This window comes from Geotrypetes seraphini, chromosome 3, assembly GCF_902459505.1.
Source record: "Geotrypetes seraphini chromosome 3, aGeoSer1.1, whole genome shotgun sequence".
NCBI lineage: Eukaryota > Metazoa > Chordata > Amphibia > Gymnophiona > Dermophiidae > Geotrypetes > Geotrypetes seraphini.
In genome coordinates, this window is record NC_047086.1 from 369776501 (window position 1) to 369794585 (window position 18085).

Genomic DNA, 18085 nt, shown 5'->3' on the forward strand with positions numbered 1-18085 from the left:
CGTCACAAAAAAGATATTTAAAAGAAGAAAAGAAGAAGAAAAATCCTATTATTTATTCATTGCAGTATTTTGTCAATGGCCCCCATATTTTTATAAATTTAGTATATGTCCCTCTTTGTATTGCTATCATTCTTTCCATTTTAAATATATGACATATTGTATTCCACCAAAATGTATAATTTAGGTTATTATAATTTTTCCAATTATTAGTTATATGCTGAATGGCAACCCCTGTCATAATTAATAAAAGCTTGTTATTTTCTGGTGAAATTTGACTTTTTTTCCTCATCATCATTCCAAATAATACCGTATCATATGATATTGCTATATGATTTTCCATCAATTTATTAATTTGTGGCCAAATTGAATTCCAAAAAGTTTTAATATAGGGACAATGATACAGTAAGTGATCTAGTGTCCCTGGTTCCAGATTACAGTGCCAGCATTTATTGGACTTAGAACTGTCTAATTTTTGCAAACGTGTAGGGGTCCAAAAAGCTCTATGTAATAAAAAGAACCAAGTTTGCCCAGTTCTAATATCAAGGTAGTAAGTTCATCCTGAAGTTGTATCCTTCATTATAAATCAGAACATCTCCCGGAAATCATCCAAGGGATCCAGCAAGATAAGACTGCAATTTTCTTCTGCAGTAAGTTCCACGTCAATCAATGGAGTAGCTGCACTTCCTTCCATTTGGCACCATTTAGGTTAGATGAGCTAAAGGCAAAAACTTTAATTGTTTTCATACTAAATGCACCTTAGAAACTTCTGCACACTGTGCTAAGTTCTCTAAGTAGATTAGCAGTTTATGAGGCCATATTACTATTGCGGCATCTTCTTAGTTGGGATTAGCAACCAACACAAGGTCTTTATATCTACATTGTATTCCAATTTCGTTTTCGTTGCTCTTTTAAAATATTCCTTCTGCAAATTCTTCATCAAATTCTTGACTGCATAATAATAGCATCTAAGCCTCTAATCCCTGCCAATCTCAAGCAGACGAAAAAGGTGAATGCTAGTGTTTCTCTTTCAGAAATTTATAGCCACTGCATAATACTACTATACATATTGATTTTAGAATTCTGAAAGCATTCTATCTCCTCAGGTCTAACTTTGAAGGTTCTTTCACCGTTACAAGTCAAATAATATTGAAAAATCCAACTCATATAATTTGTTAATGGACCCCAAACATCTTGAAATTTATTAAAATTACCTGTCTGTGTGGCTGATGTTGAATTCCACCAGAAACTATAGTTCAATCTATTCCAATTCTTATGCTTTTTAAACTGTCCGTACCGGGCTCCGTGGATGACATCACCCACCTGTGAGAATATCTGCCTGCCGTCCCCGGATAATACCTGTTATGGAAAAGTAACTGTGCTTTCTTGGCTACCCAGTCACAACAAGACAGCTTGCAAGGCTTCTGTTGCCAGATGAATTTGTGTGGCAGTTTTGTCAGTGTACATTGCCTGTGGCGAACAGCCTCTGATTTCTCTCAAAGCTCATTTGACCAGAAGTGTGGTATCTTCATGAGCGTAATCTCGGGCAGTTCCTCATGAAGAGATCTGTAGAGTGGCTACTTGGTCTACTCTCCATACCTTTACAAAGTTCCACAGAGGGATGTTGTGTCTTAAGAGGACGCTGTTTTTGGGTCCTCTTGTTTTAAGAGCAGGCTCATTTGTCTTTCCCTAGACATCTAGCACTCCTTTGGCATGTCGCCTAATGTACAGACTCCTTCGTTGATGTAACAGAATGAAAAATTATTGCATTTCACCTGCTTTGGACATTGCTGACGTCTGACACTGGAGGATTCCTCCTGTTTGTTGGATAAGCAAGTAAGAAGAAATTCTTAAGAAAAATGTGTGTTGAGCCTCAGGGCTCCTTAGTGCTAGTTACCCACAGCAAGTTGATTCCTTGATACAGCTAAGTTGCAAGTTCATATTAATTAATTAATTTTTTTTAAAATTTTATTTATTTATTTATTTTTTTCAAAAGTTCCAGAGCAGACTAGAAATGTTTGATATCTTTGGGAGAAGTTCCCCGTGTTCCCTCCTTCTCTTTTCTTATTCTTTAGTGGAGTTTGATTGCTTTGGTACAAACTGAAAAGGGCACTATCTCCACTAGATAAGAGGAGGAGCTGAAATATGTGATTGACATCCTTCTGCACAATTCACGACTATAGATGGATAACACCTAAGGTACAGATTCCTGTATATGATTAACGGAAGGAAGATTATCCAGGTAAGAACCTAATGTTTAAGTTCAAACGGCAGTGACTCTTAGTAACTTGTAAAATAATGTAAACGTATGAATTGTTGTAGGGTGATTTGTGGCTCCCGTGTAAGGGTAGAATTGTCAACAGGAATGCCTCGCCGTTCTCGCTATGATAGACCTCCAGCAAGGAGACCATTTGATCCTAATGACAGGTGCTATGAGTGTGGTGAAAAGGGTCATTATGCTTATGACTGTCATCGGTACAGCCGTCGCAGGAGGAGCAGGTAAGCTTTTCTTTAGTGAGTTGGTATGTATATTTTATTAATCACTATTTTTTTATTTTTTTTTACTAGCAAAGAAGAGAATTTTGTAAAGCATACTATTTGATTATTAAGAATAGTGTAATGTTCCGGTGTGTATTATAATTTGTTTTATTTTTTTTACTTGTTAAAATATTAATAACCTGATCAAAACCTTTCAGGTTTCTTCGTTTGAGTCAGTCGCCTTGATTCAGAATGTCACGAGCCTTAAGATTTCATGCTGAGGCGCCTTGCAAATCCGACCATTAAGATTCTCCTAGACCTTGAGGTGATCAGCATAAGAGGCCAGATCCCCTCGAGCCGCCTTCACCTAGCTTCACCATTAAGATTCTTTAGAGGCCAGAAAATTTGAGACGACCACCATAACACAGTAAATTTGGCTTTCAATTGGGGGCCCCCTTCCGGTTTAGAAAGAGGAACACCAGATTGACCACATTCCCACGTAGAAAAATCTACTTGCGTCAATCAAGCCTCACCCTGGCTCATTTGTGGCTGTCAGTTTGATCGTCGTTAGATTGAAGAAAACTACAGTAGATGCAGCGAACGGCTGATAGATACTTCTAGATCGTCTAGATCTTCTAGACCTTGGGCCAAAGAGGGTCGACCTGCAAACTTGCAAGGTTTATTTTACCTCAAATTACAGTGTTTTTTTAATATTAATCTTTATAAATGTTAAAATGAAATGTTGATTCGATTCAATTTAACCACTCTTTTCTAGGTAGTAAATGCAATAGGCCCATAGTTATTTTTCAAATTGGCAGACATTCTTTTTATAGTTGTCTGACATCTTAATTTTCAGCAGTGGTACATGAGCAGCTAAAAGCTAATGCTCCGTTTTAACACTTACTCTTTCAACTTGATGCATTAGGTCCAGGTCTCGATCACATTCACGGTCCAGAGGAAGAAGGTACTCTCGTTCACGCAGCAGAAGCCGTGGCAGGAGGTGAGTCTCAATGTTGGGCATTACTTTTGCTGAACAATAAAAGGTCCCTTTTAAGCATAAAAATAAATACAATAAAAGCAATATTCAACCTAGTTGTTTGAGGTTGTTGGAATTGTGCCCTGTATGTTGCCATTAGGAGATAAGGGGGGGGGGGGGGTATAACAATGTTAGGAACCTGGGAAGTCAGGTATTCAGTTTATAGTACTGACAGGCCTTGATAAACTAGACTTCAAGATGTTAGGCGGTAACCTGATATGCAGTGCTGTACATATGTTGAGTGGATTTGTAAAAGAACTTCCTGTCAGTGCCTGACTACTCTAGAACAGTGTTCTTCAACCACCATTGAAGAATTTCCTGCCAGTCCACAGGGCCGGCACGTGCATCAGGCCCAAAACTGTGTTCTTCAACTGCCGGTCCGCGGTGCGATCGATGCGTTGTTAATAAGATTATATTGTGTGTATATATGAAAAATGAATGGAAAAAATAGTGTTACAATTAGGACTATGGGGGCAGGGTCGGGGTGGAGATTGGGTAGAGATGGGCAGGGTCTGGCCCACGACTTAGCCCAGTGTTCTTCAACCGCCGGTCTGCGGACCGATGCCGGTCCACAAAATAATTCTTTTATTTCTGCCGGTCCATAGGTGTAAAAAGGTTGAAGAACACTGCTCTAGAAGACCAACTGGGTTAGGTCTTCCTGTTAGCTGGCTTTTTAGGGCCAAGTCACCATAGAATTTTTAGCCAGGGATTTTCAGGAATGGATTCTTTTCACCTATTAACCTGTAAAAAAAAATTGTCCTGGAGCATAGAATAATCCTCTAGTCTCCCCAAGAACATGAACGTATGACCTTGTGTATCAGTGGCTTAAGACCATACCATACCAACTCTTATGTCCCACAGATGTCAGCTAGGAATCATTGCGACTTGCATCTTTGACAAAGACCTGTAAGTGTACCTCCTACCCGGGGCCTGGCAGGAGACTCTGACATGTACACTCTTATTAGCTACCTGACTGATGTGCCTTCTTTTAGTGTTATTTTATATATGCATAAGAGGTGTTCTCGGGCTACCTTAGCCATTCATTCAGAAGGCATAACTTATGAGGATGCCTATTAAGAAAATTAAGAAGCATAAGCGTGACAGGAGTTGCTATACAACAAATTACGAGCAATTGGAAGAGGCTTAACTATAGTTTTTGGTGGAATTCATTGTGTCATATGTATAAAATGGAAAGAACATTAGCCATTCAGAAAGGGAATTTTAAGAAATTTCAGGAGACTTGGTGAAAAGGTTCAGATCCCAATACTGCCTCACACACATACTCTGTCGTCTCTGGTACTGATGCATCGGGGAGGCATCTCGTTAGAAAGAAAAGAACACACATGTAGTTGCATGGCCAAAGAAATGTCCCCTTTATTCAGAGTACTGCATACATATTTATAGCATTTCACATGGGTCAGTTTTTTCAGCATATGACTAGGAAAGACCATATTTGGTAACAGGATACATAAAAGCAACTAGAAAAAGGTAGCAAACGTAAGGGGGGGGGAATAGTGGGAAGTTTCCATTATAGCATATAATACTGTCTTGTCTAAGGTCTAGCAATGTTTCTTTTTTAACAAATGTTTCTTATCAAAACAAGTCAACTACAGAACAAAATGGGGACACAGAGCTCAGAACATAAAAAGAAAAGACCTTGTGGTTTCTTGGCAAAATGATAACTGTTTCAGCAGTTCCTTTTTTTTTTTTTTTCACAATATATTTTATTGCATTTTCAACATAATGTACAAACAGTCAGAATACAAGGTGTACATGGGAAAGAATGAGTACCAATACTCTTCACAACTTCACCTGTCATCTGAAACCCCCCCCACCCCCCCCCACCTCCCTACCCACAACCTGAAACAAACCATAAGAAAAACTCAAAAACCATTCCAGTGTATTCCCCACAATAAACTCAGATGTTCAATAATTTGCTGCGAGCTCTATGTGTTAAGGTGTCGCAAAAGCGTGTCCAGCGCGTGCAAAATAATTTTCCCTGCATAGAGTCCAATGAAGTAAAGCAAAGTCTCTCCATAGAGGCTTGATGAATCATCAATGTTCTCCATTGAGACAGGGTCGGAGGCGCCGCAGAGATCCAGTAGAGCAATATTGCCTTCTTCCCCAATAACACCGCTCTAGACAGGAAACTACGAAATCCCTTCGGTGCAGACAAAGGAAGTTGATTCAATGTAAACAACATCACCGGAGTCCATGTAAATTTGTAATTCCATATGGCTTGAATATGAGCACAAAGCTGTTGCCAAAAGGTAAAAATCCTAGGACATGTCCAGAACTGATGTCCCAATGTAGATGGAGAGTGAGAACATTTAAGGCAGTTGTCAGACGTACACATTTTTGCACGAAACTGGTAGGAGGTAGATCTGTAGAGCCGATGTAGGAATTTGTAATCCATTTCAAACAGTGTCATGCTATGTGTCACACGAGCCGCCCGAAGGGTGCCCCTACGTATCATGCAGGAAGTCACCTCGCAGGAGAGTTCCTGTGTCCATTTAAAAGCAATGGTATCATAAGGGGGCTCGCCCAATTGTTCCTGAAGGTGACGATGATGAAATCGTAAAGGAATCTGTACCTGAGCCGTTAAACTCAACGCTTCCGAAAGGGACTCCATACTATGGTCGGTGATAGCCTCACGTGGCAACGAAGTCACATATGAGGATAGTTGAAGGTAAGAAAGCCAATCAGCGGATCGCCAACCATTATCACGCTGCAATTCCTCAAACGTCTTCAGGGCACCTGAAGAATGGACCAGTTGAAACACATATTGATTAGGTTGGGAGTTCCATACCGTGGAGGACACCGGGTTCAATCCCGCCGTAAAGGCACCATTGCCACGCAGAGGCAAGTAAGGAGTCACCTTGAATGAAATATGTAGTTGCTGGCATAGTATTTTCCATAGACGTCGTAGAGGCATTAAAAACAAGTCTCTTGCAGAATTAGATTTCCGTGGCAAATGAGATACATGAAGTAGATAACTAAAATGATATGGGGAACAAAGTGATAGTTCCTGTGAGGTTGCCGAAAAATAACTTGTACCCCTAAACCAGTCATTCAGGTGTCTCATCTGACACGCCCATGACAGCAGGCGGAGACTACGGAGACCAAAACCACCACGATCTCTTGGACGTGCCAATCCAGATAATGTAATTCGTGCTCTCTTCCCATTCCACAGAAAGCGTTGTAAGCTTCTCCCAAGTTGTTTTTCATGCCGAGCAGTCAATAAAACAGGGATCATTTGAAATACATAGAGCCATTGAGGCACCAGAACCATATTATACAATGCTATTTTACCCATTAAAGAGAGTGGATAAACCCTCCAGTTCTCAAGTTTGTGAACCGTGGTAGTAACCAGAGGGTTTATGTTAAGTGTATACAATTCTGCAGGATCAGGTGAGATAAGAATGCCCAAATATGTAAGGTGATCCGACGCCCAAACAAGGGGAAATGCACCCTGCCATTGCATCCGCACCTCCAAGGTCAAAGGCAGTACCATGGATTTTGATTTGTTTAACATCATTCCCGAGTACATACTGAATTCGTCCAACAACTCTAGGGCCCTAGGGAGAGAAGTCTCAGGAGATCCCAATGTCAGTAAGAGGTCATCAGCGTAAGCTAGGACCCGTAGATGGGAATCCCCTTCCGGTAGACCTATTAATATGTCATCCTGCATTATAGTACGCAGGAAGGGGTCTAAATACAATAAGAAAAGGAGTGGGGATAGCGGGCTACCCTGTCTCGTCCCACGTGCTATGGGGAATATTGGGGAACGTGTACCATTAACCAATACACAAGCCGTGGGATCCTTATATAACAAATGAATCATATCGAAGAACCACCCGTCAAAGCCCATGTATGTTAACACATTAAAAAGGTACTCCCAGTCAACCTGATCAAAGGCCTTAGCAGCATCCAATCCCACCAATATACCCGGAGCAGCAGAGTCTTTGGAGCACTGTATTGCTGTGAGTAATCTGCGAACATTAAGAACTGAGTGACGATGTTGTACGAAACCCACTTGTTCCGGAACTATCAGTCTAGACAACAATGGGGCCAGTCTATTAGCTAATATTTTGTCTAATATCTTGATATCCACATTGATTAAAGATATTGGTCTGTATGATTCAACATCCGTCTCGGGTTTGCCCGGCTTAGGTATTAAAGTTATGAAGGCTTGGTTGGACCCCTGTGGGAAAGAGCCACCTTCCAACGCAGTGTTATAGTATGCCTCCAGAGGTCCGCAAAGAGAGGGAAAGAGAAGTTTATAGAACTCTGGGGAAAAACCATCAGGACCCGGTGACGTGCCCCCCTTAAGCTGTTTCACCGCTCTTTGTAACTCCTTACCCTGAATGGGACGATTCAGTTGTAAACGTTCTGGAGATGTCAATCTGGGCACCCCTGCATCCATCAAATAGTCCTCCACGGCTGGCCCCCCCCGACCCTCTCCAGAAGCATAAAAATCTTTGTAGTGCTGGAAAAAACTATCCACAATATCGGGTGTGGTAGTAAGTTCCCTACCCGAACTAAGTAGAATACGTGAAATGTGACGATTTGGACGACTGGGTTTGGTCAGAGTTGATAACAAACGCCCTGCTCGATTCCCGAATCTGTAAAATTTAAACCTGCAATAATGAAAATATTGTTGAGTGCGTTCATGTAATAAAGTATTTAAAGCATGCTGTGACGCCGCCAAAGCCTCCTGTGACCGCTGAGACGGATGTACTATATGAGCCCTCTTTAGACGTTTGTATTCACTCTCCAAATGTAGGATTCCCTGAGAGAGTCGTTTCCTGTGTGCACTAACGTAAGAAATAATATCCCCCCTAAGCACGGATTTAGCCGCCTCCCAAAATAATAACGGTTGTTCCTGATGTTGAGAATTAAAGGCCAGGTAGTCGTCCCATTTCCGTGTAAGATATTTCTGAAAATGTATATTTTTGAATAAATAGGACGGAAACCTCCAAGTTCCCCCAGGCACTGAGTCAACCCCAGTCAATATGTCAAGCCAAATAGGACAGTGGTCAGACACAGAAAGAGGACCCACCTCCGAAGCCTGTATTTTTGGTAAATAACCAGACGATGTCAATATGTAATCTATGCGAGAGAATGTGTGGTGTGCACGAGATTGATGTGTATAATCCCGGTCTGTTGGGTGCAACGTACGCCAAGGGTCAATAAGATCTAATGTATCACATAAATAGGGTATACCCTTAGTAGGTCCAATGGATTGAGATGGACCCGGACCCGTTCTATCAACGCTAGGGTCTAGTACCTGATTAAAATCACCCAAAAGTATCAAAGGGTTATTAGGGTCCCGAATACCGAGCCCCGCCACTGTGGTAAAAAATGTGTGATCATATTGATTGGGAGCATAAATCATGAGCAAGTTAAATGCAGAACCTGACATGGTAACCTTACATAGTAGTATCCTCCCCACAGTATCCTGGTAAATTTGTTCTACTTTCCCCGGAAATCCCCTTCTAACTAACAGAACCACACCCGCCTTCCCAATAGAGGAGGAGGAATAACAAACCTGTCCCACCCAACTGCGCAGGAGTTTAGTGTGTTCAGCATCCGAAAGTCTGGTCTCCTGAAGACAGGCCAAATCAGCTTTGTGATGCCGGAGACGCTGCAGAATTTTACTGCGCTTTACAGGAGAGGTAATCCCACAAACATTCCAGGATATAATGCGAAAAGATGTAGAACTCACGTGAAAACATTCAGATTATGCATTGCACAATTCCTTCTACCCATTCCCCCCGGCTCCCAGCCACACCGGAGAGAATTAGTCTGTAAACTAGGTAGTAATGCCCAACAGAAGGATGTATTTGTAACACTCTTAGAGAATACACTGGAAGGAAAAACATAAAAGAATATAGATGATCCCAATTTCACCTCTGCAAATCCCCCAATCCCTCCACCCCTACCTAACCCACCCCCCTCCCCTTTGTCTTCCCTCACCCCCCCCAATCCCCAACCATCTAGAAACTGCACTGACCTAAAACCCTCCAGGTTCCAGGAAAGCAGATCACATCTAAGAGGCTTTCAGAACCCTGCCTTCTATATTCTTGGTAAAATAAGTGCACTTCATAACCGTCAACGCATAACATAAAGGAGTGACCCCCAATACCAGTTATACAGCAACCGCTAGTCATGTTAGTCAAGTGGCTCCCGAAGGGAAGTCAGAACAGTTAATAAACTCTCCCGCCAAATCTGCAGAATCAAATACATGCCACTTTCCATTATGAAATATTTTGAGGACTGCTGGATAAAGAAACATAAACCTCCGTTTTTGTTCCACAAGTTTAGAGCAGAGAGGATGGAAGATCTTGCGCTTTTCGGTCAGTGCTGCAGAGTAATCCTGACCTATACGTACTGGTAAAGTTTCATATGTCAGAGGCTCTTTTTTGGAGCGAAATGCCCGCAGCAGCTCTACTTTATGCCTGTAATTGTGAAGTTTACCAATTACAACTCTGGGTCTCTGATCTTTTCCTGGACGAGGCCCCACTCTGTGTACACGCTCAAAACGAGCTGGGCCCAGGGAGGACGGCATAGGAAGCTCGCTTGCCAGCCACGATTCCACCACCGACAAAAGCACCGCATCTGCTATGGTCTCCGGCAAACCTATGAAACGCAGGTTCCCCCGACGAGACCTGTTTTCCAAATCTTCAATTTTGTCATGGCACACTCGAAGCTGTGTGGTCAGGGTGGACACCGCAGCGTCCCTCGCTGTTGCCCCGTCCTCCACTGCTGAAACCCGCCCCTCCAGCTCTGTCACGCGCTTGGCATTGTCCTCCATCAAAGATTCCAGTTTGGTAAGTTTAGTGGAGATTGATTCCATTTGTGGCCCCAAAGCTTGTAATATGACCTGCTGCAACTCCGCTAGCATATCGGGCGTGAACGCCGCCACCGGAGCGTCCCCTCGAGGTGCGGCCGCCATTTTTTCTTCGCTGGGCCGCACCTTCTCCCGGTCTTTCTTCGTCGATTTCGAGGCCATTGGAGACGCCGAATGAGTAATAAACTTGTCCATACAAGGAGCGCTCCGTCCGTTGTCAAGGGGGGTCAGTTTCGTTCGTGCCGACGGTCAAAATTTAGGCGGTATGAAGTGCAGGGCTCCGGAGCCGAACGGAAACACAGCCGTTCAGCTCACAGCATCACGTGACCTCCCCTTTTTTTTTATATGCTACACAAGCAGGAATAGAAAGACTTACAAAGAATATATGTGCTCCTTCACTTGGGAGCCATTAGCAAAATATTGTAACGTCTAATCATTCTTTTTTCCCTATAAACATGCACATCTGGGAGGGGGAGGTTGGGGGTCTGTCTGATAGGATAATAAATTTAGATATATTGAATTGAGGTTCAATATAGAAATTTTATATGTTGGACATTGTGATTGTTTAGGAGGGAGGGGGGATTTAATTCTGAAATAGATATTAATAGAATATTAAGTGTAGTATTGAAGTACAAAATGTTGTATTTATTTTTACACTTATTGTAAGTTTTGAAAATAATAAAGAATTGGAAAAAAAAAAAGAAGCATAAGCGTGCTTTCCCTTACCTGTTGAACTTCGGAGTCTTCAAGCGTCAACTCAAACGCACTCCAAGCGTCTATGCCAAGGGATTCACTCTTTTTCCTGCATTTGGTCCTGCAAAAGTGTGCTGCTTTATTGAGGTCCCTAACACACCCTTTGGCACCTACTGTACCAATGTCCACCACAGTATCTGTGCCATCGATCCAAGAGCAGCTTCGAGAGCTAGTACAAAGGTTTTTGACTTCTGTGCTGCAGACACAAGCAACTCATGCCACCACTGGTATCAGCCCAGCCTGAGCATTATTCCTCAAGGACCAGGCCTTGAAACTTTCCTCCAATGCCGATGAAGAACCAGAGCATCGAGGTGTTGGAGCTCATCCTCCCACTTGACTTTGGACTAGCACTGTTGGGAGTTCCCGGAGTACTTATAGACGCTCGTACCATCTTCACAGCCGGCGTTCCTCTTCATATTGTCATTCATCCAAGCACCAATCTTCTAGAATAGGGGTGTTGGAGTCCCTCCTCGAGGGCTGCAATCCAGTCGGGTTTTCAGGATTTCCCCAATGAATATGCATGAGATCTCTTAGCATACAATGAAAGCAGTGCGTGCAAATAGATCTCATGCATATTCATTGGGGAAACTGAAAACCCAACTAGATTGCAGCCCTCGAGGAGGGACTTTGACACCCCTGATCTAGAAGGTCTTCATCGCCTCCACATGACATTGAAGATTATGATTTGGACCTATCCCACATCACACACCTGTTCTGATAACCCAGAGAATTCATATGGTTTTTCCTCTGACCCATCTCCCACCACCACCATGCAGATCTCCTCCAGAGAGTCTGTCGTTCACAAAATTCATACAATAAATGGATCAGGATTTTCCAATAAAAATGGAATCGGAGTCTGAATCCAGAGCAGAACTCCTCAATGCCTTGGACTATGAACAGACACCAAGGGACTGCCTAAAGCTGCCCTTTCATAACTTAATGAAAGATGCCATGTTCAAAAAATGGGAAGGCCCACTTTGGTTACTATGGCTTCTAGGAAATTGGATTCTCTATACAGAGTACAATTCTGTCCAGAGTTAAAGCATCAATCTCTTTTGATACGTTATATATATAGTAATGTATGAAGAAATATCAAGTGTGTACGTAATGAAATTGTATAAATTTAAGTGATACACTTGTTATGTGAAAAATGAATAAAAAATTTTTAAAAAAAATCTCTTTTGGTGGAGTCTACTCTAAAGAAAGCTAGCAGCTCTAGAACTTAATGCTGGCTCTCCTCCAGGGCAAGAGGGAAGGACTCTGGACAAGTTTGGATGTTACTTATCTCAAAATTCCATGCTTACCAACTGTATGTACTAAGTTTTTTTAAAAATTTTTTTATAATTTTTGCATGACCTATTTAAAGTCCTTGGTTCAGCAATTGTCTCAATAGGAACAATATATCCCTGATGCACAACTTCCCAAATTCCAGCACATTACAACCAATATATTGCAGACTAGGAAATTTTATGGCTGGGTCAGTTTGTGACGCCTTTGATGTAACCTCTAGAGCAGGGGTGTCAAAGTCCCTCCTCGAGGGCTGCAATCCAGTCGGGTTTTCAGGATTTCCCGAATGAATATGCATGAGATCTATTAGCATACAATGAAAGCAGTGCATATTCATTGGGGAAATCTTGAAAACCCGATTGGATTGCAGCCCTCGAGGAGGGACTTTGACACACCTGCTCTATAGCATTAGCCCTTTCCATAGCCATGAGGAGACAGGCTTGGTTGCAGGTTTCAGATCTGGATCAAAATATATAGGACCAGTTGGCCAACATTCCATATTTGGGAGATGAGCTTTCTGGAGAAAAAATTTAAGGTGGCCATGCAAAAAAATCACTAGGTGTGAGGAGTCTATTAGCATTGTCTGCTACCAAAGCTCAGCCTTCCAGATGTTACTTCAATTCCAGACGTATTACTTCCTTCTATACCAGAAGGAGATACACACCATCAACCACTACTTCTAGGACACCTACACAGAGACATCCAAGGCAGCAGAAATCTCAAAAGACCTAGCCTCAACCACAACAGAAAACTCAGCAATCCTTATGGCCGCCTTCTAGAGAGCTTAGCCAACATCCTGCAGTCTCTATCCCATGCTCTTCCCATCGGGGGATGTCTCGCCCATTTCTACCGATACTGGGCCCTCTTTACATCAGAGAGCTGGGTTTTACAAATTATGAAGCCAGGGCTATGCTCTTTTGCGAAGCATTTCCCCAAACAATTATCCAAAAGTTTTCTTTCATCAAGAACTCATGACCTTTCTGCAACTCAGCGCTATCGAACCAGTACCCCTTCTGCAGAGAGGCCAGGGGTTCTACTCTAAATATTTTCGCATACCGAAAAAGACTGGAGGTCTGCATCCAATTCTTGATCTCTGTGCCCTCAACAAAAACTTAGTGAAAGAGAAATTCCAGATGGTCTCTCTTTCCACTTTTGGAGAAGAACTGGCTTTGCTTTCTAAATCTCAAAGAATCCACATATTCCAATCCTTCCATCCCACAGAAAATATCTATATTTTTGGATAGGAACATGTCGCTTCCAATACAAGGCGCTGCCATTCGACCTAGCATCCAACATCTAGAGTATTCACAAAATGTTTAGTTGTAGTAGCTATATACAAACATGACTAGGATTTGCCAGACCTCAACTTCATCACCATTTGCTGTCTGTGGAATCTGCCCTCGAGCAGAACATTAGATTCTTTTAACAAACACATATTACAGTCTTCACTGCTACCCCAAGAATAACATACTATCAATTTAACATGTCAATTTATTTAAATTTTTTGCTAAAACAATTATCTGGCTTCAATATATTCTCCAGATCACCTGAAATAATTCCAAGAGTTTGTTTACTATTAGAAAGCTGGATCAGCATTGATGCCCGCCATGTTTAAAAGAGTGTTCAACTAGAAATAATTTTGCCACGCCTTGAAGTATTGCTGCACGGAACATGCATGTTGGCGTCGGCAGCTAACTGCTCCTGGTATCGGCTAATTCTGAACCGGGACTTTAAATGATAAGTTCTATGAAATTTTCAATATTATCTATTCAAGCATCATAATTTGATATTAAACATAAAAAAACAAGAGATTTAATGATTTATAAATTACTATAAACTACAAAATACAATGATGAATTGGTATAGGAGCCTATGAGGAAGCATTAGCGGCAACATAGCCCCTGGAATCAATACTGTGTGTATTTGGGGTGCCGCTTCTGATGGCTCTATAAACACCAATTGAGGATTTTTTGGGAAGTTAAGTCAAAAAAAGATTTGCACATTTTGATGAACTTGATACTAACTGCAAATCTAAAAGAATTTTCAGCTGGTTAAATTGGTACATCTATTGAAGACATTTATATAATTAGTTAATTTTATAGCCCATCCTCCCCAGGAGCCCAAAATGAGTTACAAGGATACATAGACAGAAATTTTCAGGATCAAAGCACACATATTACAGGAACAATAACAAGCTACAGGATTAGTACATCTGCAAAGCGGCCACTTGGTCCTTGATCCATACCTTCACTTCACACTACTGTTTAGAGCAGGGGTGTCCAACCTGCAGCCCCGTGAAGTATTTTGGGCAGCCCTGGTCGAGGGCGATGCAGTGTTTTCCTCTGCTACCCCCGGATGTTTACCATCTTGCCGGCTCCCTCTGACTTGCTACAGCGTTTGCACATTTGTGCGGCCCCAGAAAATTTTTTTGCAGCCCAGGGAAGCCAAAAGCCCCTGGTTTAGAGCAAAACTCCAGAAGAGACAGTTGTGTGAACTAGCAGTTCTGCCAAATTTATTTATTTCCTGAATGCCAACATTTCTGCCAACCCTTTCTGGGTTTCACTAGGCTCATGTTATCCCAAGACAAGCAGGCAGCATATTCTCACACATGGGTGGTGTCACCGACGGAGCCCCGATACGGACCACTTTAAAAGTGCATTGCCATTTTAAGATGAAAGTTCGCGATAGCCCGCACCGCACATGCGCGAGTGCCTTCCTGCGTGTCTCCTCAGTTTTATCGTTTCTGTGGAGTTAAGAAGATGCATTTATTCTTTATTCATTTTATATTTTACATCAAGTGTACAGAAAGTAACAACATTTTAACTTAAATTAAGACGCATTTAAATATTATTTAACTTTTATTGCCTTCCCGCTCTCGTGGCTTTCTGACTTTTAGTCAGTTTTTTTTTTTTTAAAAGAAATCTTTCTTTTAAATTTAGCTTGTCTTCCAGTTTGACTCGGGGGACCTACTTTTTCACTTCAGCCTCCGACCTTAATTTTCCTTGGCTGTTGTTTCCCTTCCATGTCAAGTGGTTAACTGAGTTTCATTAAGTGAAGCCATGTTCCAGCTTCTTTCATTCTTTTGAAGCCACTGCACTGTCTTCAATTAAACCCCCCCTCCCCCCCCCCCCAAAAAAAAAAGAACAGCATCTTCATCTTTTCTTCATCAATGGACTTTCTCATCCTGGGGGTTTTTTTTCTTCCTGGCACTGGAGGTATGGTGCCGAAGTTTTGACATCAAATTTTTCAGCATAGACTGATGTTGATATGGACTCCAACGCTGATCTTGGCGACACCGCACTTATCGAGACCAACAGTACTGCCTACCTCGGGTGTCACCTTGTGCTGTTTGGGTAAGTGGACTTATTCATTTGAGACGCAGGTCACGCTATCACCGAGTCAAGTCATGCTGACCTTGAAAAAGTCCTGTAAGCACCCGATCCTAATTTTGAGGAGTGGCTTGATTAGGCCTCATTCTCATGGGACCGGAGTGTGACACTATGGGTACCAGTAATAACGCCAATGGTACTGGTGTTTATTTGTCCCATACACGTTAGAAGTCTCTTGTCATTGATCATTACGGCACCGGACCTTGACGCCAGTGGTACCGGTGACAAAGCAAACGGTACCAGTGTATTTTTCCTTCAGGTTCAGCAGTTTGAGCTCCACTTCAAGTTCAACTCATGCTACCTTTGTTGCAGTTCAGTAAGTGGCCGATCCCGATTTCGACTTCATCCGTATGGGACGAGTCAGCGATATCGATGATACTGATGAACAGTCAATGGTACTGGTGTTTTCTTCTTCGCACCTAAGACTCAGCTTCCCCATACTGTTTTTTGATGGCGTTCTGTCACCACCTGGTCCCGACCTCATCCTTATGGAACCGGAATGCAATACTGATAAATAGGATGTTAGAAAATCCGGTGGCCTTGACATATGAAACTATTTTATTTGGCATGTTAGTGAGAGCGAAAAGTCAGATTTCTTCAAAAAAAAAACAAGCAGCTTTTATTTATTTTGACTGGAGTTGCTATTCAACAGATTACATTCAATTGGAAAAATAAGAGCAGATTAAATTACAGTTTCTGGTGGAATTCTGTATGTCATATATATATAAAATGGAAAGAACATTAGCAATACAGAGAGGATATTTTGGTAAATTTCAGGAGGTTTGGGGACCATTAACAGACTTTTGTAATGAGCAATAAACATTTTCCCATAATAAGATAATTGAAATGAAGGGATGGAATGGGTGGATGGGATGGTATTTTTTGATATTTTATTAAATCATATAATGTATAAAATATATGAATATTTTTGATGTATTAGAGATGGAAAGGGTGGTTAAATTTCATGATTTCCAGATGATATAACAAATCAAGTGATGTTTTATAATTTAAATGTTATTTCCTGTTACACTTGATGCAAGTTATAAAAAATTTAAAACGATACTGATGGTACTGAAGAAAAATCTGTTGGTACTAGTACTCTCCCTTAAGCAAACGATTGATACCTTGCTATGACAGGAATTGGGGGGGTGTTTTTTTTTTTTATTGTCCTCACCTTTCTCGGTGCCTGCCTAGTCTGTAAAACAATGGTACCGGTGCTTATCCTAACACACAAAATGCAAAACTTGCTTGGGGAAGAACTGGGTGAGCATTTTCTGAGGCTGGTGCCGACCCATTCCTTGCCCATATCGACACCGATTCGGTGCCAGTTTAGTCTGAGTCTTCGACACCGGTTGCATCTGCAGCGGAGTCTCCATTGATGTCGTTACTCCTTGTCAAATACTAGACAACGATGACTCGCCAATACCAGTCTTCCTCAACACAAATGTCACCTGAGTTGACATCGGTCTGGTCCAGAAAGGTACTACAGAAATTAAAACATCTCGAGCCTTTGACACTGTGTGTTCAACATCGATGCCGGACCATGATGTTACTATTTCTTCAGTTTTAGCTTCAGCTGCTCACAGCATCATCTTCCACTGCCTGACTCTGCTTCTTCTATCTTCACCAAAATTTGTAGGGAAATATTAAACTTTTGTACAATTTCCCTTTTTAAAACAGATTTTCTCTTTAGATTAATTTCCCTTTTTAAAACAGATTTTCTCTTTAGATTAGTCTCTCCCATTTTCAGGGGCTTCTATGGGACATGTTTTATACAGAGTGATTCCTATTTCTGCGTTTGATACACCTTCACTTCTTTATAAATCACTAGTCACAATATACCTTGAAGTCTTCAGGATCTAGTGTTGTATGCCTGCTAGTGACGGCAACATTCAACTCACATTGCCCTTTTTTTGATGTGTCCCTTCAGAGCATATCCTCAATATTAAGACTTTCTTTTCGGTGTTGCTCTGGAAGGAGAGTCTACATTTCTACTGTACATCAAATTGATTGATAGACAGTGTTGTCCTCTTCTGCTTGACTCTGCTATCACCAGAAGCATCCATAAGCATTGACTTTTTTGGGCTGGCGGGAACTAACAAGGGTGGAGAGCCTATCAGTTAGTTTCCCCGTCATTACAGCTCTCTTGATTTTGCTGCAATGCAGGATCAACCAGGTGTTTTCGTTCCTTGCTGCTTTTCACTGCTCCACTAATGTTGGAGGGTATCTTCTTGGGAGCATCCAGACTATTCCTCAGTTACCTCCATCCCTTTATACTTCATGCCGGAGGTT

At 41.8% G+C, this 18085-nt stretch overlaps 1 protein-coding gene across 6 annotated transcripts in view; it reads left to right on the top strand.

Annotated features, from left to right (window-relative positions):
• The window catches only part of SRSF7 (serine and arginine rich splicing factor 7), a 105174-nt gene that overhangs the window by 21058 nt on the left and 66031 nt on the right, over positions 1–18085 (top strand). For 5 of the 6 annotated variants that reach the window (XM_033939462.1, XM_033939464.1, XM_033939465.1 and 2 more), the window contains exons 3-4: positions 2317–2496; positions 3401–3475. In XM_033939462.1, the coding sequence (XP_033795353.1) occupies positions 2317–2496; positions 3401–3475 (255 nt within the window). The remainder of the gene's footprint in view (positions 1–2316; positions 2497–3400; positions 3476–18085) is intronic. The other variant, XM_033939461.1, reaches the window with a different exon arrangement.